The sequence below is a fragment of the Pan paniscus genome, chromosome 10 (assembly GCF_029289425.2).
Source record: "Pan paniscus chromosome 10, NHGRI_mPanPan1-v2.0_pri, whole genome shotgun sequence".
Taxonomy (NCBI): domain Eukaryota; kingdom Metazoa; phylum Chordata; class Mammalia; order Primates; family Hominidae; genus Pan; species Pan paniscus.
Window position 1 is genome coordinate 139798603 of NC_073259.2, and position 18905 is coordinate 139817507.

The 18905-nt window shown below is 42.9% G+C and overlaps 1 protein-coding gene across 6 annotated transcripts in view; it reads left to right on the plus strand.

The window, feature by feature from the left end:
* The first annotated feature begins 591 nt into the window (after positions 1-591).
* Positions 592-18905, plus strand: part of SFSWAP (splicing factor SWAP) — an 88220-nt gene continuing 69906 nt past the window's right edge. For 4 of the 6 annotated variants that reach the window (XM_008967297.5, XM_008967292.5, XM_063593771.1 and 1 more), the window contains exons 1-7: positions 592-1150; positions 3768-3937; positions 4519-4650; positions 9167-9252; positions 15108-15333; positions 16640-16752; positions 17993-18128. In XM_008967297.5, the coding sequence (XP_008965545.2) occupies positions 933-1150; positions 3768-3937; positions 4519-4650; positions 9167-9252; positions 15108-15333; positions 16640-16752; positions 17993-18128 (1081 nt within the window). In that variant the 5' untranslated portion in view covers positions 592-932. Of the gene's footprint in view, positions 3938-4518; positions 4651-9166; positions 9253-15107; positions 15334-16639; positions 16753-17992; positions 18129-18905 lie in introns of all 6 variants that reach the window. The other 2 variants (XM_063593772.1, XM_008967296.6) reach the window with 2 other exon arrangements.

The following is an 18905-nucleotide window of genomic DNA, read 5'->3' on the forward strand; positions in this document are numbered from 1 at the left end:
TATCCCATCCCATCCCAAAGCCTAAGATTTTGCACTCCAGGCCTTTTGTCTGACCTGAAATTACTGAGCTAAAAGGGACCGAAAGATCCTAACGGAACCACCGATGGGAAAACTGCGGCCCAGGAGGAAACACACCAAGCAAAATTGCACCGTATCCAGGTGGCCAGTCTCCAGACTGGGGTCTCCCTGCCCCGTCAGACCACCTCCCGGCGACAAGGGTCTCAGGTTTCCGAAATCTCGCCACCCGCGAGTGATTTGCAGCGCAGGGGCCTCTGCTGCCTCGGAAACCTTCAAAGGTGGGCGGGTCGGGGACCAAGTCCCCCTAGGGATGGAGAAGGAAACGGGGCCAAGGAAAAGGACATCGCCACCCTGGGCAGAGCACGCACGGCCCCAGCGACTCGGACATGGTGAGGGGCGCGGAGGCTCGGGGTGGACCCGAGGCCTCCACACATGTGGCAGGCTGCAGCAACCCGCCACCCACGAGGCCTCGCCCAAGGCCCAGAGCGCGCCGGGCCCCTCCCTCCGACTCCGTCGCCGCCCGACTGGCTGCAGCGGAAGCCGGCGCGCGATCCCACGCTGCGCTTTCGCCACGTCCTGACGGCTGCCCGATAAAACGGACATTAAAATTGCACTTTCCACTGAATACAGCAGCGCCTATTGTGGCGGCACACCTGAATGCGAAAATTAAAGCCAAAATATTTCCTAGCGGCTAAAAGAGCTCCAAGCCTAGGCGAATCTGCCGGTCCGCTCGCCGGAAATGCGGACTCTCCTGCCGGAAGCTGCCCCTCCACCATTTTGTGGCCCGCTATGGCGGCGGTGTTGAGGTTGGGTCCGGGATGCGGGGTCTTTGACTGAAGGGGTAGGCCAAGTGGAGGTATCAGGGACGTCGCGCGGCACAGAAGAGGACCAGCCTGGACGCCGGGGACGCTGTCATGTACGGCGCGAGCGGGGGCCGCGCCAAACCCGAGAGGAAAAGCGGCGCGAAGGAGGAGGCCGGGCCAGGCGGTGCCGGCGGTGGGGGCAGCCGAGTGGAGCTCTTGGTTTTCGGCTATGCCTGCAAGCTGTTCCGGGACGACGAGCGGGCCCTGGCTCAGGAACAGGGACAGCACCTCATCCCCTGGATGGGGGACCACAAGATCCTCATCGACAGGTCGGTTCCTCTCCCCACCCGTCGATCCTTCCCTTCCCTCACCCGCTTGATCTCGTCTGATGTTGACTTGACTGCAAGGACTGCAGAGGGTTTTCTGGAGCCAGCGGGGATCTGGGGGACACCCCCTCCCCTGTCCCCACCTCCTCCTGGTGTTCTGGTGGGGAGGGGGACGGTGAAACCTGCCCTAAGGCACTGGCTGGAATTGCGTGCCGCGTCCGTCTCCGGAGGGATCGTCTCTGGTCCCGCAGCCCCTCTCGACCCCTCACCCTGTCGCTGGGCTGCAGTTGGCGATTCCGCGCGGTGAAAGCAGCCAGTGCCCAGGGTCTTTTCCTGAGCGCACCTGGGCCTGCCGCCCGGCGATGCCATGGGGTCGTGCGCTGCTTTTCTACTTGCCGCGCTCTCACTGCTCGGTGTACTGGGAGGGTACCCTGGGAGGCGTGCCTTTATTCTTCCGAACCGCCGCTCACTGAGACAGTGGCTAGAAGTGTCTCTTGGACCTGTGAGTTAGCCTTAACCTGTTATGCCCCCAGAGCCCTCAGTGGAGCGCCCGTACTTTGCCGGCATGACGTTTGATTTCCCGGTGATAATCCGACGAGTTTGACAGATTGAGGTAGTGAGCAAAGTTGCCCGTCAGTTGGTGGCCACTTGACTTCGTGCGGACCCTGGCCTTGCTCTTGGAAGAGATAGTGTTCTTAGGGCTGGTTTCACTGTCTCTTAAGACTGAAGGGTGGAGCTGGGATATAGATGTGTTGTTTCTTTTCAAATCAAACCTGCTTTAGGTCGTCACTCGAGGGTGTCTAGCGATTATGGGCAGTGGGGGCCTGGGATTAGGGATTTCTAAAGGCGTTTGATTTGAAAAGGATAACATTACATGATGTAGGTGGTTTGCTCCCCTCTTTCTTCCCATTTTTTCAATCCCCCTTCCCCTCGTCTCTGGGTTTTGGGGTTGTTGTGGGGTGGTTTTTTTTCTTTTTTGCCTGTTCGGCTACTTCTGGGGCCCGGACTGAAAAGCTAACCATGACCAACCATTAAACTGTGGAATAGTCTCTCCACGTGAAGAAAGCCCATCGTTTGAGACCATTAAAACTGGATTCTTCATAGCCCTGGAGCATGACTGTAGGGATGACCTCTGAGCTGGCCAGAATGGACACATTAATGACCAAATAGGCCTTTTCCATCCCTGACGTTTCCTTTTGGAATTAGAGCTCGAAAACGAGAACTGGTGAAGGGAGGGCCGCGGAATCAGATCATGTCTGGATCTGATGGCTCCGTGCTGTGCTCAAGCGTGCTGTGCCTTCACACCATGGTTTATATTGAATGTGTCGCCTGAGTTGTCAGGCTTGCTTTTCCAAAGTGTCACTTGTGATATTTATCATTAAAGTTTGGTAAGCAATGAAGTCTGAGCTCTTTGTACAGTTTTCCTATCATTCTGTACATGATTTGAGTTAGGTCTTCCAAAACTGGTGGGGAGCAAACGCCGCACATGTACATGTATAATATTTTTAATAATAATCTACATTTGTAAGTTAAGGAGGTTTACATCAAAATCCAATTAATTTTGAAATTTAATGAAATGCAGTAACTTGACTACCTTGGAAGTTTGGGCCTTTTTCCTGTAAATGTCTTTTTTGGTCTACATTAATATTTTTGGTTCCCATTACAAAAGTCAGCATTAAAAAAAAGCAGACTTTTGTTTGTTTCTCTACATTTGTTTTTGAAACCCTAAACCTGAGTGTTTTAAGTAAAGTTCACTAACTCACTCATTTATTATCTGACAGTTACACGTTGACAGCATCCTTATTGAATCCTTTATGTTAAAAGCATAGCAGAAAGTGCTCCCATTACTTATTTGGCCAAACTACTGTTTGGTCCATGCAAGAGAAACATGGAAGTGTCTTCATGTATGTTATTTCCTTGAGGGTATAAAGTTCAGAAGGAAATATTGATACCATATCTTCTAATAGTTTTGCTCTGTTCCCAGTGAACCTCCTTAAACTGCATGTATATGTCACTGTTCCGATGTATGTGTGTCTCTCTATCACGTAACCCAGCACTTATTTCCTCAGCCAAGTGGCTAGGGGGCGAGCCTAGCCAAGATTTTACCTCCAATGGACGCAAGTTTCTTTGGTGAAGATCTCTCCTGAGAGTTCGGGACTAGCAGAAAGAAGCGAGGAAATTTCGACCGTTTGGTTCTTACGGATAGGTATTTATGTATTTGGTTTGTGTGAATGTAAGCTATGATATTTAACTTTTCAGAAAAAAATAATAATTTTTTGCAAGTGGCATTGAATGGTTGACCAAACCATAATGGTAAGAACTGCCAGTGAAGTGGATACCATTTTTGCTATTAATGGATTGTTTGCCTTTAGTTATAAATGTTATCTTACTGTGGAAAGGAATTTAGAGTTTGTTAAGATAACTTGAGTTTAAAAGTAGGTGAGATATGACTATCCAAATTAAATATAAATCTGGGAAGAGTTTTTATACTTGTTTTAATATTTTTATTTATTTTAATCGGTAAGTATGTGTGTATATATATATACATATATAAAAAACACACACGCACACCAGTCTAGACGTTAATTTCCTTTTATTGACCAGCTTGTTCACATTACAGATATGATGGACGTGGTCACCTGCATGACCTTTCTGAGTACGATGCTGAGTATTCCACGTGGAACAGAGATTATCAGCTGTCTGAAGAGGAGGCGCGAATAGAGGCCCTGTGTGATGAAGAGAGGTATTTAGCCTTGCATACGGACTTGCTTGAGGAGGAGGCAAGGCAAGGTACTGCTCAAGACAAACTTACTTCAGCAACAAACTTTTTAAAATTTTTAAGTATTTAAAAATTTACTCCCATTCATTTTTTTATACTCACTCTTTCTGATATTATCTTGACAGTACCCAGTGGATTGGAAAAACAGGAGTCTTTGCGTTCTGAGAGGACCTCAGGATAGTTTATATATAGAGCCACAAAGAATTTTCCCAGCTTTTGAGGGCAGACTGGGATTTGAAAAAAACAAAAACCAAACTCTTTAACTGTTCTTCTTTAACAGTATCGTATAAATAAAATTGATGTTCTTGTCTTTGCCGTAACAGTCTTTAATACAGTTCTTAATCCCAAAATTTTCTCAGCAGGAAGAAATTTTCCACAAAAGACGTGTATTCAGCTGTCTGTGGGTAAACATGTACTGACAAAAGTACATATTGATAGATATAAAGTGTGAATTTTTAAAAATATTTTACCTCAAAAGTAGGTTGAAAAAAGTATGTTGTATGCTTTACTGATAGCTACAACTTTAGAAATATATAAAGTTTTTCTCAGTAATTTTCTATTTTTGTTGATAAAATTCTCATTTTTATTCAAGAGGAAGAATACAAGCGATTGAGTGAAGCACTAGCAGAGGATGGGAGCTACAATGCCGTGGGGTTCACTTACGGTAGCGACTATTACGACCCGTCAGAGCCGACGGAGGAGGAGGAGCCTTCCAAACAGAGAGGTGAGTGGGGAGCTGCCTGGACTGCTGGTGTAGGGCTACACGTGTACGCACAGGCTGCATGCACCGTGGTCAAGTCTGCAGAACACATCTCTGGCACTCATGATAGCACCACTATGACCACAGGAGAAAACAGGAGTGATATTCCTTCTTTTGGTAAAACGAAGTTAAAAACTAGAATGATTAACGGAGGTGGAAAGTGAATGCGTTGGATTATTTATTTCTCATTGATTCGGGTAACAGAATTACTTACTCAGGATTATTTGTTTCTAGATTGGTAACATGTTCATTAATATCCTCAGGGATTCATTCTTGAGGCAGTGAAAGAATAGGTGTTAACTGGGATAAGTTAACATCACCGCCCTCTCACTGACCTGCTTCCCCATATCCCTCCACAACTGAGACAGTGACACATGCCCAGTGGAAGGACACAGTGAGGGAGTTACTACTCCCCAGAAAACAGCACAGCTTCCTGGTAGCCTTGATGCCACCTAGGGCATATACTTACCACAGTATTTTAAATTAAAGATTTGGAATTTATGCTTTTCTGGATTAACATGGGAAACTTTGAATATAAAAAATAGTGCTGCTGAAAAACCTGGGCTCGTGTAGTATAGACACAAATATCCTCAATCACTTCACTAAGCGTCGAGAGCTCCACTACCACAGCGCTGCATCATAGTCAGTCGTTAATTAGCAGTAATGCTAACATGAACCTGACACATTAAAGACGGGCCACTATATTCAGGATATTCTGTTTAAAAAGAAGAAGAACATTAACTTAGAAACATTCAAATGTTTACATTACATCAAATGGAGATTTAATTGTAGAGCTAATTTAATGTTATTCTGAACTTCATCGGTTTCTCCTTAAGTAACACTTTTTATCTTTTTAAATTTTTTTATTATAAAATACACAATAATTTAAAAAAAGAGATGGGGTCTCACTGTGTTGCCCAAGCTAGTCTCAAACTCCTGAGCTCAAGTGATCCTACTGCCTTGGCCTCCCAAAGCACTGGGATTACAGGCATGAGCCACCACATCCAGCCAAGTGACACATCTTTTAACAAGTATGAAGCAATTATAGCACTTTAGTAGTAAAGCAAAATGATGTTTGCCCTTCCATCCTGTGACTGCACTATGGTTCTACCCATCGGCACTCTCCAAGGGCTGCGATCCTAACGGAATGATAGGACGTGGGGCAAACGCACACACCAGCTTTCCTCTTGCCCTGTCTTTAGTCCTGCTCCTTACTTTGTGGGCACAAGAATTACTGTTGCACAGCTCTATTTTATGAGCTTTTAGAGAAACTTTCAAGTGTAATTGTAATTATACTGAGTTAAAGGCCAGTTAAGGTATTTAAGACTTTTTGCATTGACTTTCAAACCTACCCATCCCTCAGAAGTTACGATGCACTAGAAATGTTCTATCAGGTCTAAAACGTAAACACCCATTTATTTATCCAGAATAAGCTCTCCTTCCTCGGGTTCTGGATAGTTCTGATTTTGTTGTCTTATCTCTAAGCCACACACATGAGTTCAGCTATCTGTGGTGTTTTTATCAGAAGGAAGGAATAGATACTATAGCCACTTCACAAATAAAGAGTTGAAATACAGTCAGCTTATTGGGTCCACATCTGTGGATTCAACCAACCACAGTTCTAAAATATTGGAAAGAAAATAACAAGTAAAGTTTTATTGGAACACAGCAATGCTCATTTGTTTATATATTGTCTGTTGCCACTTTCGCACTTCAGCGACAGAGTTGAAGAAATGAAACACCATATGGCCCACAAAACCAGAAATATTTATTAATACTGTCTGGCATTTTATAGAGTTTGTCAGCCCCTATTCTAGATGATGGACCATTGTCTCGGCGTAATTATTGGGCTAAATGATGTTCAGTTTGTTATAATTATTAAATCTTGAGAACTTCAGCATGACTTAGCTTATCATCTGAGTATTAGTTTGCTTTCCCCTTAAGATAAAGTTCTCTTTAGTATTTTACAATGTTAACTTCTTTTCTTTCTGTAATCGTGTTCTGAGAACTTTGCCTTATATACTGATTAATTTCCTTAATGGAAATTGGGCCCACATAAAACTTAGAGCTTGACATTTCATGTTTAACTTGCATTAATATAAGTGAAACACCTAACACACACGCACACATACGTGCATATTGTAATAGAATCCAGTACCACTAACAGCCACATTGAGCATCACATTCTGTTAAAATAAAATTTTTTTTCCTGAGCCATCAATATGTCTGCGTATGTCTTGATTTTCAAAATTACTGTATTGTATTGTTTGTTAGTATTTTAAAGCCTTGTGATACTAGCCAAAAGCATTTTGATGGTGCCTCCATCTCTGATCTTCACTATTTTTAGTCAAGTTTTTATCCTTTAGGTGTTCATAATTTTTCATCATTATTCTATATCCATTTTTTTCCCTCTTTTTTAGGGGAATAATGGGGCGGGGACAGGCCCTCACTGCTATATATCCATTTTTTAAACAAAAGGTTATTTGAATTTATTTAAATCTGAGTTTGTAGTGCAATGGTTGGTTTTTATTTTGTGCTACTAAAGCTGTTTTTTTGTAAATAAAGGTATATATAAGAATAGACCAAATCTGTTTAACCCATCAATCCCAAAAAGCTATTTCAATTAAAATGCCTTGATTTTTATGAATAACTTAACATTAAGGAGAAGCTATTTGCCTAGACAATGTTTTAATCATTTTTTTCATTTTAGGAAAATATAGTAAAAGTTGTATTTTTAAATTTACTTTGTTTTACTTTTTTGAGACAGAGTCTCGCTCTGTCACCCAGGCTGGAATGCAGTGGTGCGGTGTCAGCTCACTGCAACCTCCACCTCCCGGGTTCAAGCAATTCTTGTGCTTTAGCCTCCCAAATAGCTGGGATTACAGGCGCCCGCCACCACAACTGGCTAATTTTTCTATTTTTAGTGGAGACAGGATTTCAGCATGTTGGCCAGACTGGTCTCAAACTCCTGACCTCAAGTGATCCGCCTGCCTTGGCCTCCCAAAGTGCTGGGATTCCAGGCGTGAGCCACCGCACCCAGTTACAGGTGTGAGCCACTGAGCCCGGCTTCATCTCTGATTTTTGAAAGAACAGGGGACTCAAACAAATGGATGGGACGGTGTTAAATAACTGTAACTTAATAGGGATTGTAATCAACTTATATCTGATCAGACTGGAATACCCAAGTTTTTGTATACCAGGAAACCTGCTTAAAATTCTTCTTTGGTTTCACGGAATGAGGTTTGACAGGAGATCTTTGCAAATTATTGATCGCTTCAAGAGCCTTTACTGTATATGATAGAAACACTTATTTTGATGAAGATTTAAGGTTTGTTTCTTTAATGTCATCTGTTTGGAAATAAGAACCTCAATAGATCATTGAAATCCTTAAAAATGTTACCTTTTTAAAGTTTGCTATGATATTTTTGTACATTTCAGTGTATCTTTTTAAACTGGTAATCATCTGAGTTATTGAGATGTGCTTAGGTACCTTAGAATACAGAAAGATAATGTGTAGTACGTTGTCTACCACGTAGTAGACAAATATTTGTTAAGTGAATGGTTAACGAATACATAGAAATGGAAAAATAATTGATTATTTGTGAAAGAGGTAGTTTGCTTGGGTGGAGGAATCTTGATAGTTATGCCCAGGTGGTTTACAATTCAAAGATGAAAATCAGTTATCTAGGAATTGACTACCTTATGTAGTGTCATGCTGTCAGGAATCCACAGAAATAGTTGGAGAAAAATCTTAGCGATACCAATTAAATACTTACATACATACCTGAAAGAGCAGCGGAGGGGGAAAGGAACATGGATTGAGCACCTGCTAAGTGTGGAGGATTATGGTAGAGATGTTCACATGGGCTATCTCACCTAAGCCCCACTTGGCCCTGGGAGTGGATGTGATGACTTCACAACCAGTGAGGAAACAGAGAACAGCAGAATCCCAGAGCTAACAAGCGGCAGGGCAGGAGTTTAACTACAGTTAACCCTTGAACAACACAGGTTTGAATTGCGTAGGTCCGCTTGTATGAGGATTTTTTTCAGCCAAACACGGATCAGATTGAGGGATGTGAGACCCGCATATGTGGAGGGTCAGCTTCTTTATATATGTGGGTTCAAATGGACCAAATGCAGAATTCGAGCACGTGTGGATATTGGTGTCTGCAAGGGTCCTAGAACCAGTCCCCTGCATATACCAAGGGAATACCGTGCAGTCTGACCCTATACACACTCCTTCTGCTGCACCACACCTCCCTGCTGCCGCACCCCCCCCCCCCACCTCATTTGGAATTTTGTAAAGTGAGTTTCACTTGCGTTGTGGGTAGAAGAGAAAGCTGAAAATGGCTTCTAGGAGTAACAACAGAAGGTAAAGAAGCAGGGACAGCCAGTCACATGCTTCCATCTTGCTGCCTGCTGTTAGCAGGTGCCTTCCTCCCTGCATTGTTCTGAATTTTTTAATTTTCTTTTTATGCAGAAAAAAATGAGGCCGAAAATTTAGAGGAAAATGAAGAGCCGTTCGTTGCCCCCTTAGGATTGAGCGTCCCGTCTGACGTGGAGTTGGTATGTGTCCTGCATGAGCACTAGTTGTCGTCATTATTATTTATCATAATTCACTCCTGCTTGTGGGAAAGCTCAATAATGATTATAGCTGCTTTTTAGGCATATAATGCTTTAAAATGGTTTGTGAGTTAATGGAGAAAAAGATCACACCCTATTTATTTTCCCCAAAGGAAAAGGGAAGAATTATAGCAAAAGAACTAGACTGGAGCATCAGGGACTTGAGGAGTTGGGTGTGATTCAGCGGCCATGTAGTTGAATCCCCAGATTTTACTAGCTTAGAAAAACTAAGTCAGGATCAGTGGCGAGTGGGCTGCTCCCCACACATAGATGTAAAAGCACTCAAGATCAAGACAGCGTTGATTTCAGTAACGTTGCTTTGTTCTGGCTTTTTAAAGTGTGATTTTTGGGGGCACTTCACGTTACATTTTCTTAGCAGTTTTCTGTATTGTGATAGGTCCCTGTGGCATCTCCAGGCCCAGGCCGCCCTTCCACTGATGAAGGGGAATTCCACCCTGGTTTTCCTCATCTGAGGGCTTTGCAACTGGTTACTGTCTGTTCAGCATTGACCTTTCCTGCTATTTCAGTTATATCACATTAAATTAAGTTATAACAGGTGTTAAAGCCCAAACCAGGATTTTTCCTTTTTTTCTGAATATTCATTGAGGGATTTCCCCATTCCAGTCACTGTGCTAAGCTGTTTTTTACATATTATCTTATTTAATGCTAACAACCCTATAAGCGAACTACTGTTTACTATCCCTCTTGTGCCAGTGAAGAAACTGAGACTTAGGAAAGTCAAGAATTTGGCTAATAAATGGCAACTGGGAACGGTGGTCTTAACTATGATGCCATCTTCAGTCACCGTGCTTTATGGGATTTTTATATGTTTACTGGGGAGGTTGAAAATCTTTTTGTTGTGTGTGTATACTTGGGAAGGACTCTTAAGTGTTCGTGCCTAGCAGGAAGTTTTTTCTTGGACATTTTCGTAACTGGATTGCAAGTGGCATCGATGCAGGCATTCTCGATTCTTGTTTGTGTCCCACATCCTGAATCACTGCACGGTAGATGCCGGGAAAGCTCCGCACAGAGAGAGCATCTCTCACCTCCCCCTGCGATCACTCGCTGCCACTCTAATTGAGTTCAGCGTGAATTTGATGGTTCTTACCCTTCATTAATCTGATGAAGGGCAATATAAAAATAGCCCTTTTAATTCCTGCCTCCAACGCTTTCCTTCTCTTCCCTTATTCATTTACATGTCCTCTCCCTCTCTTTTATTCTTTCAAATATGGGTAAAATAACTTTTTGGATTTTGCCTAGTATAATTACTACTTGTATTGGTCTGTTCTCACACAGCTATAAAAAAATACCTGAGACTGGGTAATTTATAAAGAAGAGGTTTAATTGGCTCACGATTCTGCAGGCTGTACAGGAAGCCGGGCAGCATCTGCTTCTGGGGAGGCCTCAGGAAACTTATAGTCATGGCGGAAGGTGAGGAGGGAGCAGGCAGGTCTAAGCATGTCCAGAGCAGGAGGAAGGCAGGGAGGTGCTACACACTTTCAAATGACCAGATCTTACGACAGCTCATTCACTGTCTATCACGGGAGCAGCACCGAGGAGATGGTGCGAAACTATTCATGAAGGATCCACCCCATGATCCATTCACCTCCCACCAGGCACTGCCTCCAACATTGGGAATGACAATTCTACAGGAGATTTGGCTGGGGACACAGATCCAAACTGATCCAAACTATATTACTACCTATGTTTGTTTCTCCATTTCTAGTATTGATCATTTTGCTGTAGTTAAAGCTGAAATTACCCAAAGATTTGATATCCTGAGACTTGTATTAATATATTTTCCATGTATTATATATGTTGTATTCCTATTTGTTCTGAAATATGTTTATTATGCATGAGAGACACATTAACATGAAGCTTTAAAAAATCACAGTTGCTCCATTTTTATTAAATGCTAAGTGCTCCATCTATATTTAATGCTAAAAAGTTTATATGAAGTTGACTATATGGAATTTTACTTGTTTTTAGTGTGAACAATTTTTTAATTTTTTATTCAAATTTAAATATAGAGGTACAATGGAATTGTGTTGCCTTAATTCCTATTAAAATATTTAATGGCTTTGTGTTCTCAGCCAAAATAAGCATCACTAAGCTCTTGATAGTCTGCCAGATCAAACATACTTGTCACTCATTGGAGAGCAAAGTAAGTCTTAGTGTGTAGCAACTTGCTGTGTTATCATTAGAGTTTCTTCTAATGATATTATAGAAAGGCCTCTTGAATGTTGTTTTGACTTTGTGGAAACTGAGTGCTTGATTGAGTCTCTCATTTGCGTCTTTCATTTATTTTATGGCAGTGTCAGTATTTCATTCTCATAAGTATTATGTGTTTTTTGGCAGTAATTCATTGTGTAAATTATACACCGTGGTGTCCATGTTAGTGGAGAAAATGTAGAAGACAGAAGTGTCTGCATTGTAAGTTGTTTTAGTGACTAGGCCTCAGAATTGTTTAATTGTGGTTAAGTAGACTATTGCTGCTTAAGGGGGCGGGACATGGTTTGACTCACTGACAAGAGAAGATTGGAGTGATTGGGAAAGACAGCAGGTACTTCAGGAGGTTCTTGGTTTTTAAACTAACTGTTGGTTTAGAACCTAATGATGACAGGATCCTTGAGGCTTTTGGATGAAGAGTAAGAAGTAGTTAGAAATTACAGCACCCCAGGCTGGGTACAGTGGCTCACACCTGTAATCCCAGCTCTTTGGGAGACTAAGGTTGGAGGATCACTTGAGGCCAGAAGTTCGAGACTAGCCTGGGCAACATAGTGAGATCCTGTCTCTACAAACAAGTAAAAATAATAGGCCAGTGTGTGGCACGTGCCTGTAGTCCCAGACCTGTTAGGGCGCAGTTCCAAGGGAAATGTGCTTGCTCAAACACATTTTATGGAAAGTGGGGAAGGATTCGATAGTTGCTGTTGTGTGCAACGCTTATTCTGTTGATGAATAATAACATAGAACCAGCCTTTATGAAGCACTTACTGTGTACCAGACAGTGTACTAAGTGCTTCTCTAGGCATATCTCTCAGTTAATACTCAAAATAATTTTACAGGCCAGGTGCAGTGGCTCATGTCTGTGATCCCAGCACTTTGGGAGGCGAGGTGGGAGAATCGCTTGAGCCCAGGAGTTCAAGACCAGCCTGGGCAACATGGTGAAACTCCGCCTCTACAAAAAATGAAAAAAATTAGCCAGGCGTGGTGGTACATGCCTGTAGTCTCAGCTACTCAGGAGGCCGAGGCGGGAGGATGGTTTGAGCCCTGGAGGTGGAGGTTGTAGTGAGCTGATACGGTACTGCTGCACTCCAGCCTAGACAACAGAGCCAGATCCTGTCTCAAAAAAATAAAAATACAAAAATAACTCTATGAAGCAAATACAGTTGTTGCCAGATGTTAAGGTTTAGAAAGTTAAGAGTAACTGCCCTAAGTTACATGTGTGAGGGTCAGGCCTGGGGTTCCAGCCAAGGGACCGACTCCAGAGCTCTGAACCACTAAAGTTAAGCTTTATCGAATTTGTGCAGATTAGAGCATTATTTCATCATAATTTAGGTACTGTATTGTCACAGAAGGTGGGTGGGGAGGGAAAAAATGTTGATTTATTCTTGAATTACTGTGGAGTGACTGGCCTTCTGTTCAGATTCGTAAGGACTCTTGACGTCTAATGAGCCTTAACTCTTGGTCCCCAATGTGTCTTGCAGGTATTTTCTCCCCACACTTTGTTTTATAAGTGATTGTACGACTCTCTGTGCAGAATTTAAGTACAGAGTGATATATGTCCCTCTATTCCTTATGGCTTCAGAATTTTAAAGCTTATTTTGGAAGACTTCCCACCCGCAAGAGTTTGGAAATATTTTCCTATATTTACTGCTAGTACTTCTGTATTTGTATTTTTGCCTTTGAATTTTGACTCAATCTGATACTTACTTAGGGCTCTGGGCAAAGCAGGTATTTGATTTTTTTTCTTCCCTAATCCCGTGAGGAGAGGGCTGGCCCCATTGCCCCTGGGGTTCCTTGCTAATTTCCCCGTCTTCATGTCATGCCACCTCCTTCCTGGTCCCCCGATGGGTCTGAGCTCAAGCCTTTTCCAAAGCTCTTAGGAAACCGTACATTTGTGTGGGTTTTCTGACCTGTAGATACCTTTCTCCTGTTTCCCATGCCTCCTCTGGAGCTTAAATTCACATTAATGGAATTTCCAGGGAAGGGGAGGAGGTGTTAGCCCTCTTCCGGGGCTCTGTCAGCTTCCTTAAACAAAAGGCTTCCCCACTGGATTTAAATTAGAAAAAGTTTCCTTTTCTTAGGCCATTGTAACATATGCATATTTATATGTTGACTGTATTTTTTAAATCTCATTGTGTAGTAGGAGTGATCATGATATTCTTAAATGGAAAATGATTTACCTAAAGTCTGCCTAATAAAGTAAAGAATGGCTTCTTCCAAACCAGATACTTTTTAATCTTATTCAGGGTTGGTAGCCAACCTTGAAATATGTCCGTAAGATGCTTTGTTTTTTTGTAAAATTACTTACACATTGCTTTTTAACCATGGTAATAGTAGTAGTATATAACAAATAGGCCTACTTTTAAGAAATTTTGGATCAACAAGTTGGTTTGGTCAATAAAGAAAGCCTAAACTGGGAGTATCATATTTTCCTTTAAGGGTCGTTACTATGAAGTGATCATTAATTATTGATGTGTTTATGGAATATTCTGTTTTAACAATGAATAACCAGAGCCCCTGAAAATCCAAGTCGTGGACATGCGTACAGTGGGCCTTTAACATGGAATTTAAATTATTTGGGGATTAATGAATAATTGTAGACATCTATCCTTTTTAAGTGTGAAGGATGTTATTAGTTCAAAAATTAAATTAGAGAATTAAGCCATTTATATTTTATGAAGGATGAAGCCCTGAATTCTTAACCATCCATTTTTAATGAGAATAATTGCCAGATTTATTTGCAAATAATTTCCTAGTGTTAATCTCTTTGTTGATATGAAAGGTATTTTAGATGTGTGGCTTTCAGCCTTTGGTCTAACAAGATCCATTTGTGGGCAGGAAATGCTAAGAGCATGAGGTTCGTTGAAGTGACTCCTTAGCAGCACATGAAGGGATAGGGGAGGGCTTTGATGCTGGGAAGAAACTCACCTGGAGTGTCCCATCTGCTCTGGCCAGACCACACCTAGGTGGTCTTCAGCTTGGGATACTGCTTTTAAGTGGGAATGGCAGTGAGCCAGGAACTGTGCAGGGGCTGGGGAGCAGGGCTCAGGTGCAGAAGAAAAGACATGGCGTACTCTTGTGGCTTTTGTTGGATGTCCAGAAGGGCTGTTTTGTAAGAGGGAGCCTCCAAGCTGTGAAAACTAGTCCCCGCTAAGAAGAAGGAAAGAGCAGTGATTCTGGTTATTGAGAACCATGGAATGTATACCCTCTCCCTAGAAAAGTGCTTGTATGTAAAATTCACATGCACAGAGGATTCACAAACCCCCTGAATTCCATCATAGAACCGAACTTAAATATATAGAAAAATGTTGACTTGGTGCACAAAGAAGTCACCTCCCATGGGTCTGTACCACGGTGGAGTGGCCTGCCTCAGCTGGCGAGCTTTCTCCCCTGCAAAATCCTGACAAGATTTGGAGATGAGGAGTCCGAACAGCCTGGGCTCTTCCAGCTTAAAGTCTCGTATCTCTTAAAATTGACAGTAAAACCAGAGTCATTTCTATGTTTTAATGAAATCACGTGGCCGGTGGACAAGAGGACAAATGGGTGACATGAATATGTGTGTTTTCCCATAGCCACCAACCGCTAAAATGCACGCCATCATCGAGCGCACGGCCAGCTTCGTGTGCAGGCAGGGAGCACAGTTTGAGATCATGCTGAAGGCCAAGCAGGCCCGGAACTCCCAGTTCGACTTTCTGCGCTTCGACCACTACCTCAACCCCTACTATAAGTTCATCCAGAAAGCCATGAAAGAGGGACGCTACACTGTCCTGGCAGAAAACAAAAGTGACGAGAAAAAAAGTAGGTCCCACTGCGTCTGTTCCGTCCAGACTTTGGGCCTGTGTTGTGGGGGCGGCAGACGGGGTGGTTCTGGGAAAAGTGTGAAGATACACATTCTTACAGACGCATGGTTGAAAGCCAGACTCGAATTTCTAGAATGTGTCTGAAATCCTGCAGCTAAGGCGTGATCGTTCCCCCTGCTGGTGCACCTTTATTAAATCTTTGGTTAATATTTTATAGATAAATGAAATATAATTAAATATTGATGCTGTCAGAACATAATCATCTGGGTGGGAAATTTTTGCCCTCATTTTGCCCACTTAACATTTCATAGAGAAAACAGTTATATATCCTCTCTTGGATTATTCAAGTACCACAGTGTTCAGGGCTGTATAGCTCAATTATACATGGCACAAAAGTGAAAATTTTACTTGGATTATCTATTTTAAGCTATTATTTTTATAACAGTGTCTCTATTTTGGAGTTCTTACTGCCAAAGCTAGTTAGCTGTATTTTGAATAAAGATGGTATTTTGACAAGTCTATTCATATATATGTATATATATACACACACACACACATCTTCCATTGAATTTTTTTTTTTTAATTGGAGACAGAGTCTCGCTCTTGTCGCCCAGGCTGGAGTGCAATGGCGTGAGCGCGATCTTGGCTTACTGCAACCTCCGCCTCCCGGGTTCAAGCAATTCTCATGCCTCAGCCTCCCAAGTAGCTGGGATCATGGGCACGTGCCACCACGCCCGGCTAATTTTTGTATTTTTAGTAGAGACAAGGTTTCACCATGTTGGCCAGGCTGGTCTCAAACTCCTGACCTCAGGTGATCCACCCGCCTCGGCCTCCCAAAGTGCTGGGATTACAGGCGTGAGCCACTGTGCCTGGCCCTTCCACTGAATTTTGTTCTCTTCAGCCAAAATAAGTTTCAAATCAGTTGTGTAAATCTTAATGCAGATCTCATCTTCAGGTTTATTGTAGTTGTTTATTTCTGTTGCTATTATTTTGCTTTTCATAAATCAGTACAATTTTTGCCCTTTTTTAAAAAAAGGAAAAAAAAAAGGCAGAGAGAAAGAAAGCATACAGAGCCCCAGACCAGCTGGTGCTCGATGCTGGCAAGGAGTCACCAAATGGGCAAAGGTCGCAATCCTTTCTATCTGGCCTTCTGAACAACTTGGGTGACTCTAGGGAAAAATTTCTAAAAGTGTTTTTTCGACAGATAACCAAGATAACTTGGCTGCTTCTAAGTTTTTGCATAATTAATTTGTACTTTTTTTCTCACCAAACAGCAAAATCTTGAAATGTGATTTTGATTTCAGAATCAGGAGTCAGCTCTGACAATGAAGATGATGATGATGAAGAAGATGGGAATTACCTTCATCCCTCTCTCTTTGCCTCCAAGAAGTGTAACCGCCTTGAAGAGCTGATGAAGGTTTTTATCTCATTGTTGAACTATATTTTTATGCCACCACAAAACTTCTGCTAATGTAATTTTGGAAAATTTGAAGCATGTCATTCTTGTGTGTTACAGTTGTATCTTATTTTATCATCATTGAGGTGTATTTGCATTTTTGTTTTTAGCTGGGTGACAAAGCATCTGCTTCTTTGGTTTCTTACCTGTCTAGCTTATAAAATTCGTGAGCATTTGCTCAGGATAATTTTACCATTTTATTACAATTTTACTCCTTTGAGATATTTAGAGTTCCAAGTAGAGTGTTGGTTAAGACTTGAAAATTGTTTTGTTGTGCGGGTGTGGTGGCTTACACATGTAATCCTAGCACTTTGGGAGGCTGAGGCAGGTGGATCACCTGACATCAGGAGTTCAAGACCAGCTGGCCAGCATGGCGAAACCCTATCACTACTAAAAATACAAAAATTAGCCAGCCGTGGTGGGTACACCTGTAATTCCAGCTACTTGGGAGGCTGAGGCACGAGAATTGCTTGAACCTAGGAGGTGGAGGTTGCAGTGAGCCAAGATCACACTACTGCACGCCAGCCTGGGAGACAGAGTGAGACTCAAAAAGAAAAAAAAATTGTTTAGTTGTGATATCATCATAGGATTGGATTTTATAGGTGATCAGAATATATGCATCTTCGAGTCCTATGTTACCATCATAGATTGTTTTTAAATAAATATTTTCACTTCTAATTCTCCCCTCATCTGTGTGAAGAAACCACTCAGCATTATCTTGTGGTTAATTCACACCACTCTGCCATTTGCGACATAAAAAACAGGAGTCTATTAGATTTAAGCATCTGGTTTTCAGCAGTTGTGCAATGTGGGTGACCTTTTGTGGGAATGATTGCTGATTGATTGGACTGGAAAAGCTATTGGTGATTAAAAATCAGAAACTCCTATAAGGAAAGACAGTTTCAAGTTTTGCATGGGGTTAGACATTCACACTTTAATTGGTGTCAAACTAGTCTTAGTTGTTCGTCTGTCCTTTTCTTGGTAGTTATTTTGGAAATTGAAACCCTGTGTTCACTCAGTTCCTCTGAGACAGCCAGCTGGGGCATTTGGCCACAACTCGTTAGGACCTCCATGGGTGCGTGCATGTGTGTGTTTTTTCTAAGGCATGTACACTGTGTCCTAGAGGTGAGCCTTTTGCAGCAGAAGAGTTCTGCATGGTTCAGAATACTGAATGCTAAGGCTGTGTCTTCTCTGTTTCCAGCCCTTGAAGGTAGTGGACCCAGATCATCCCCTCGCAGCACTTGTTCGTAAGGCACAGGCTGACAGTTCCACTCCCACCCCACACAATGCAGACGGTGCACCTGTGCAGCCCTCCCAGGTGGAGTACACGGCAGACTGTGAGTACTCACTGTGTATGTCCTGACCTGTGTTCAGCTGCCTGTGACAGAGCCAGCTACAGGGCTCTAAACCCCAAGTGTTCTGTCCTCCAAGTGTAACAAGTATGGAAGCAGGTGGCCCAGAGCCTGCACATGGTCCCGAGGGAGAGTGCCACGAGGCTGCCCTTTGCTTGGCCCAGTGTTGGCAAGATGGCTGCCCTACTCCAGCATTAGCTGTGCATTCCAGGAAGGAGGAGGACCGGCAAAGGTAGCTGGCTGCCTCTGCCCTTCTTTCTTTTTTTTTTTTTTTTCTGAGGCGAGGTTTCACTCTGTCACCCAGGCCAGAGTGCAGGGATGCAAGCATGGTTCACGGCAGCCTGACCTCCCAAACTCAAACGATCCTCCCGCCTCGGTCTCTCTAGTAGGTGGGACTACAAGCACTATGACACTGGGCTAATTTTGATTTTTTGATAGGGATGGGGTCTCACTGTGTTGCCCAGGCTGGTCTCGAGCTCCTGGGCTTAAGCAATCCTCCTGCCTTGGCCTTCAAAAGTGCTAGGATTGCAGGTATGAGCCACTGCTCCTGGCCCTGGCTCTGCCCTTCTTTAAATATCTCCACCCAAGCCATAGCTAGTGGCTTCCCTTACCTCTCAGTGGCTAGTGTCCTGTCACGTGGTCTCCCCACTCAGCAGAGGCAATGGTGCCTCCGTTAAACACGTTGCTGCCCTAAACAAAGTCAAATGCTGTTAAGAACAGGGAGAATGGGAGACACATAGTATTGTCTAACACAGTTGCTTT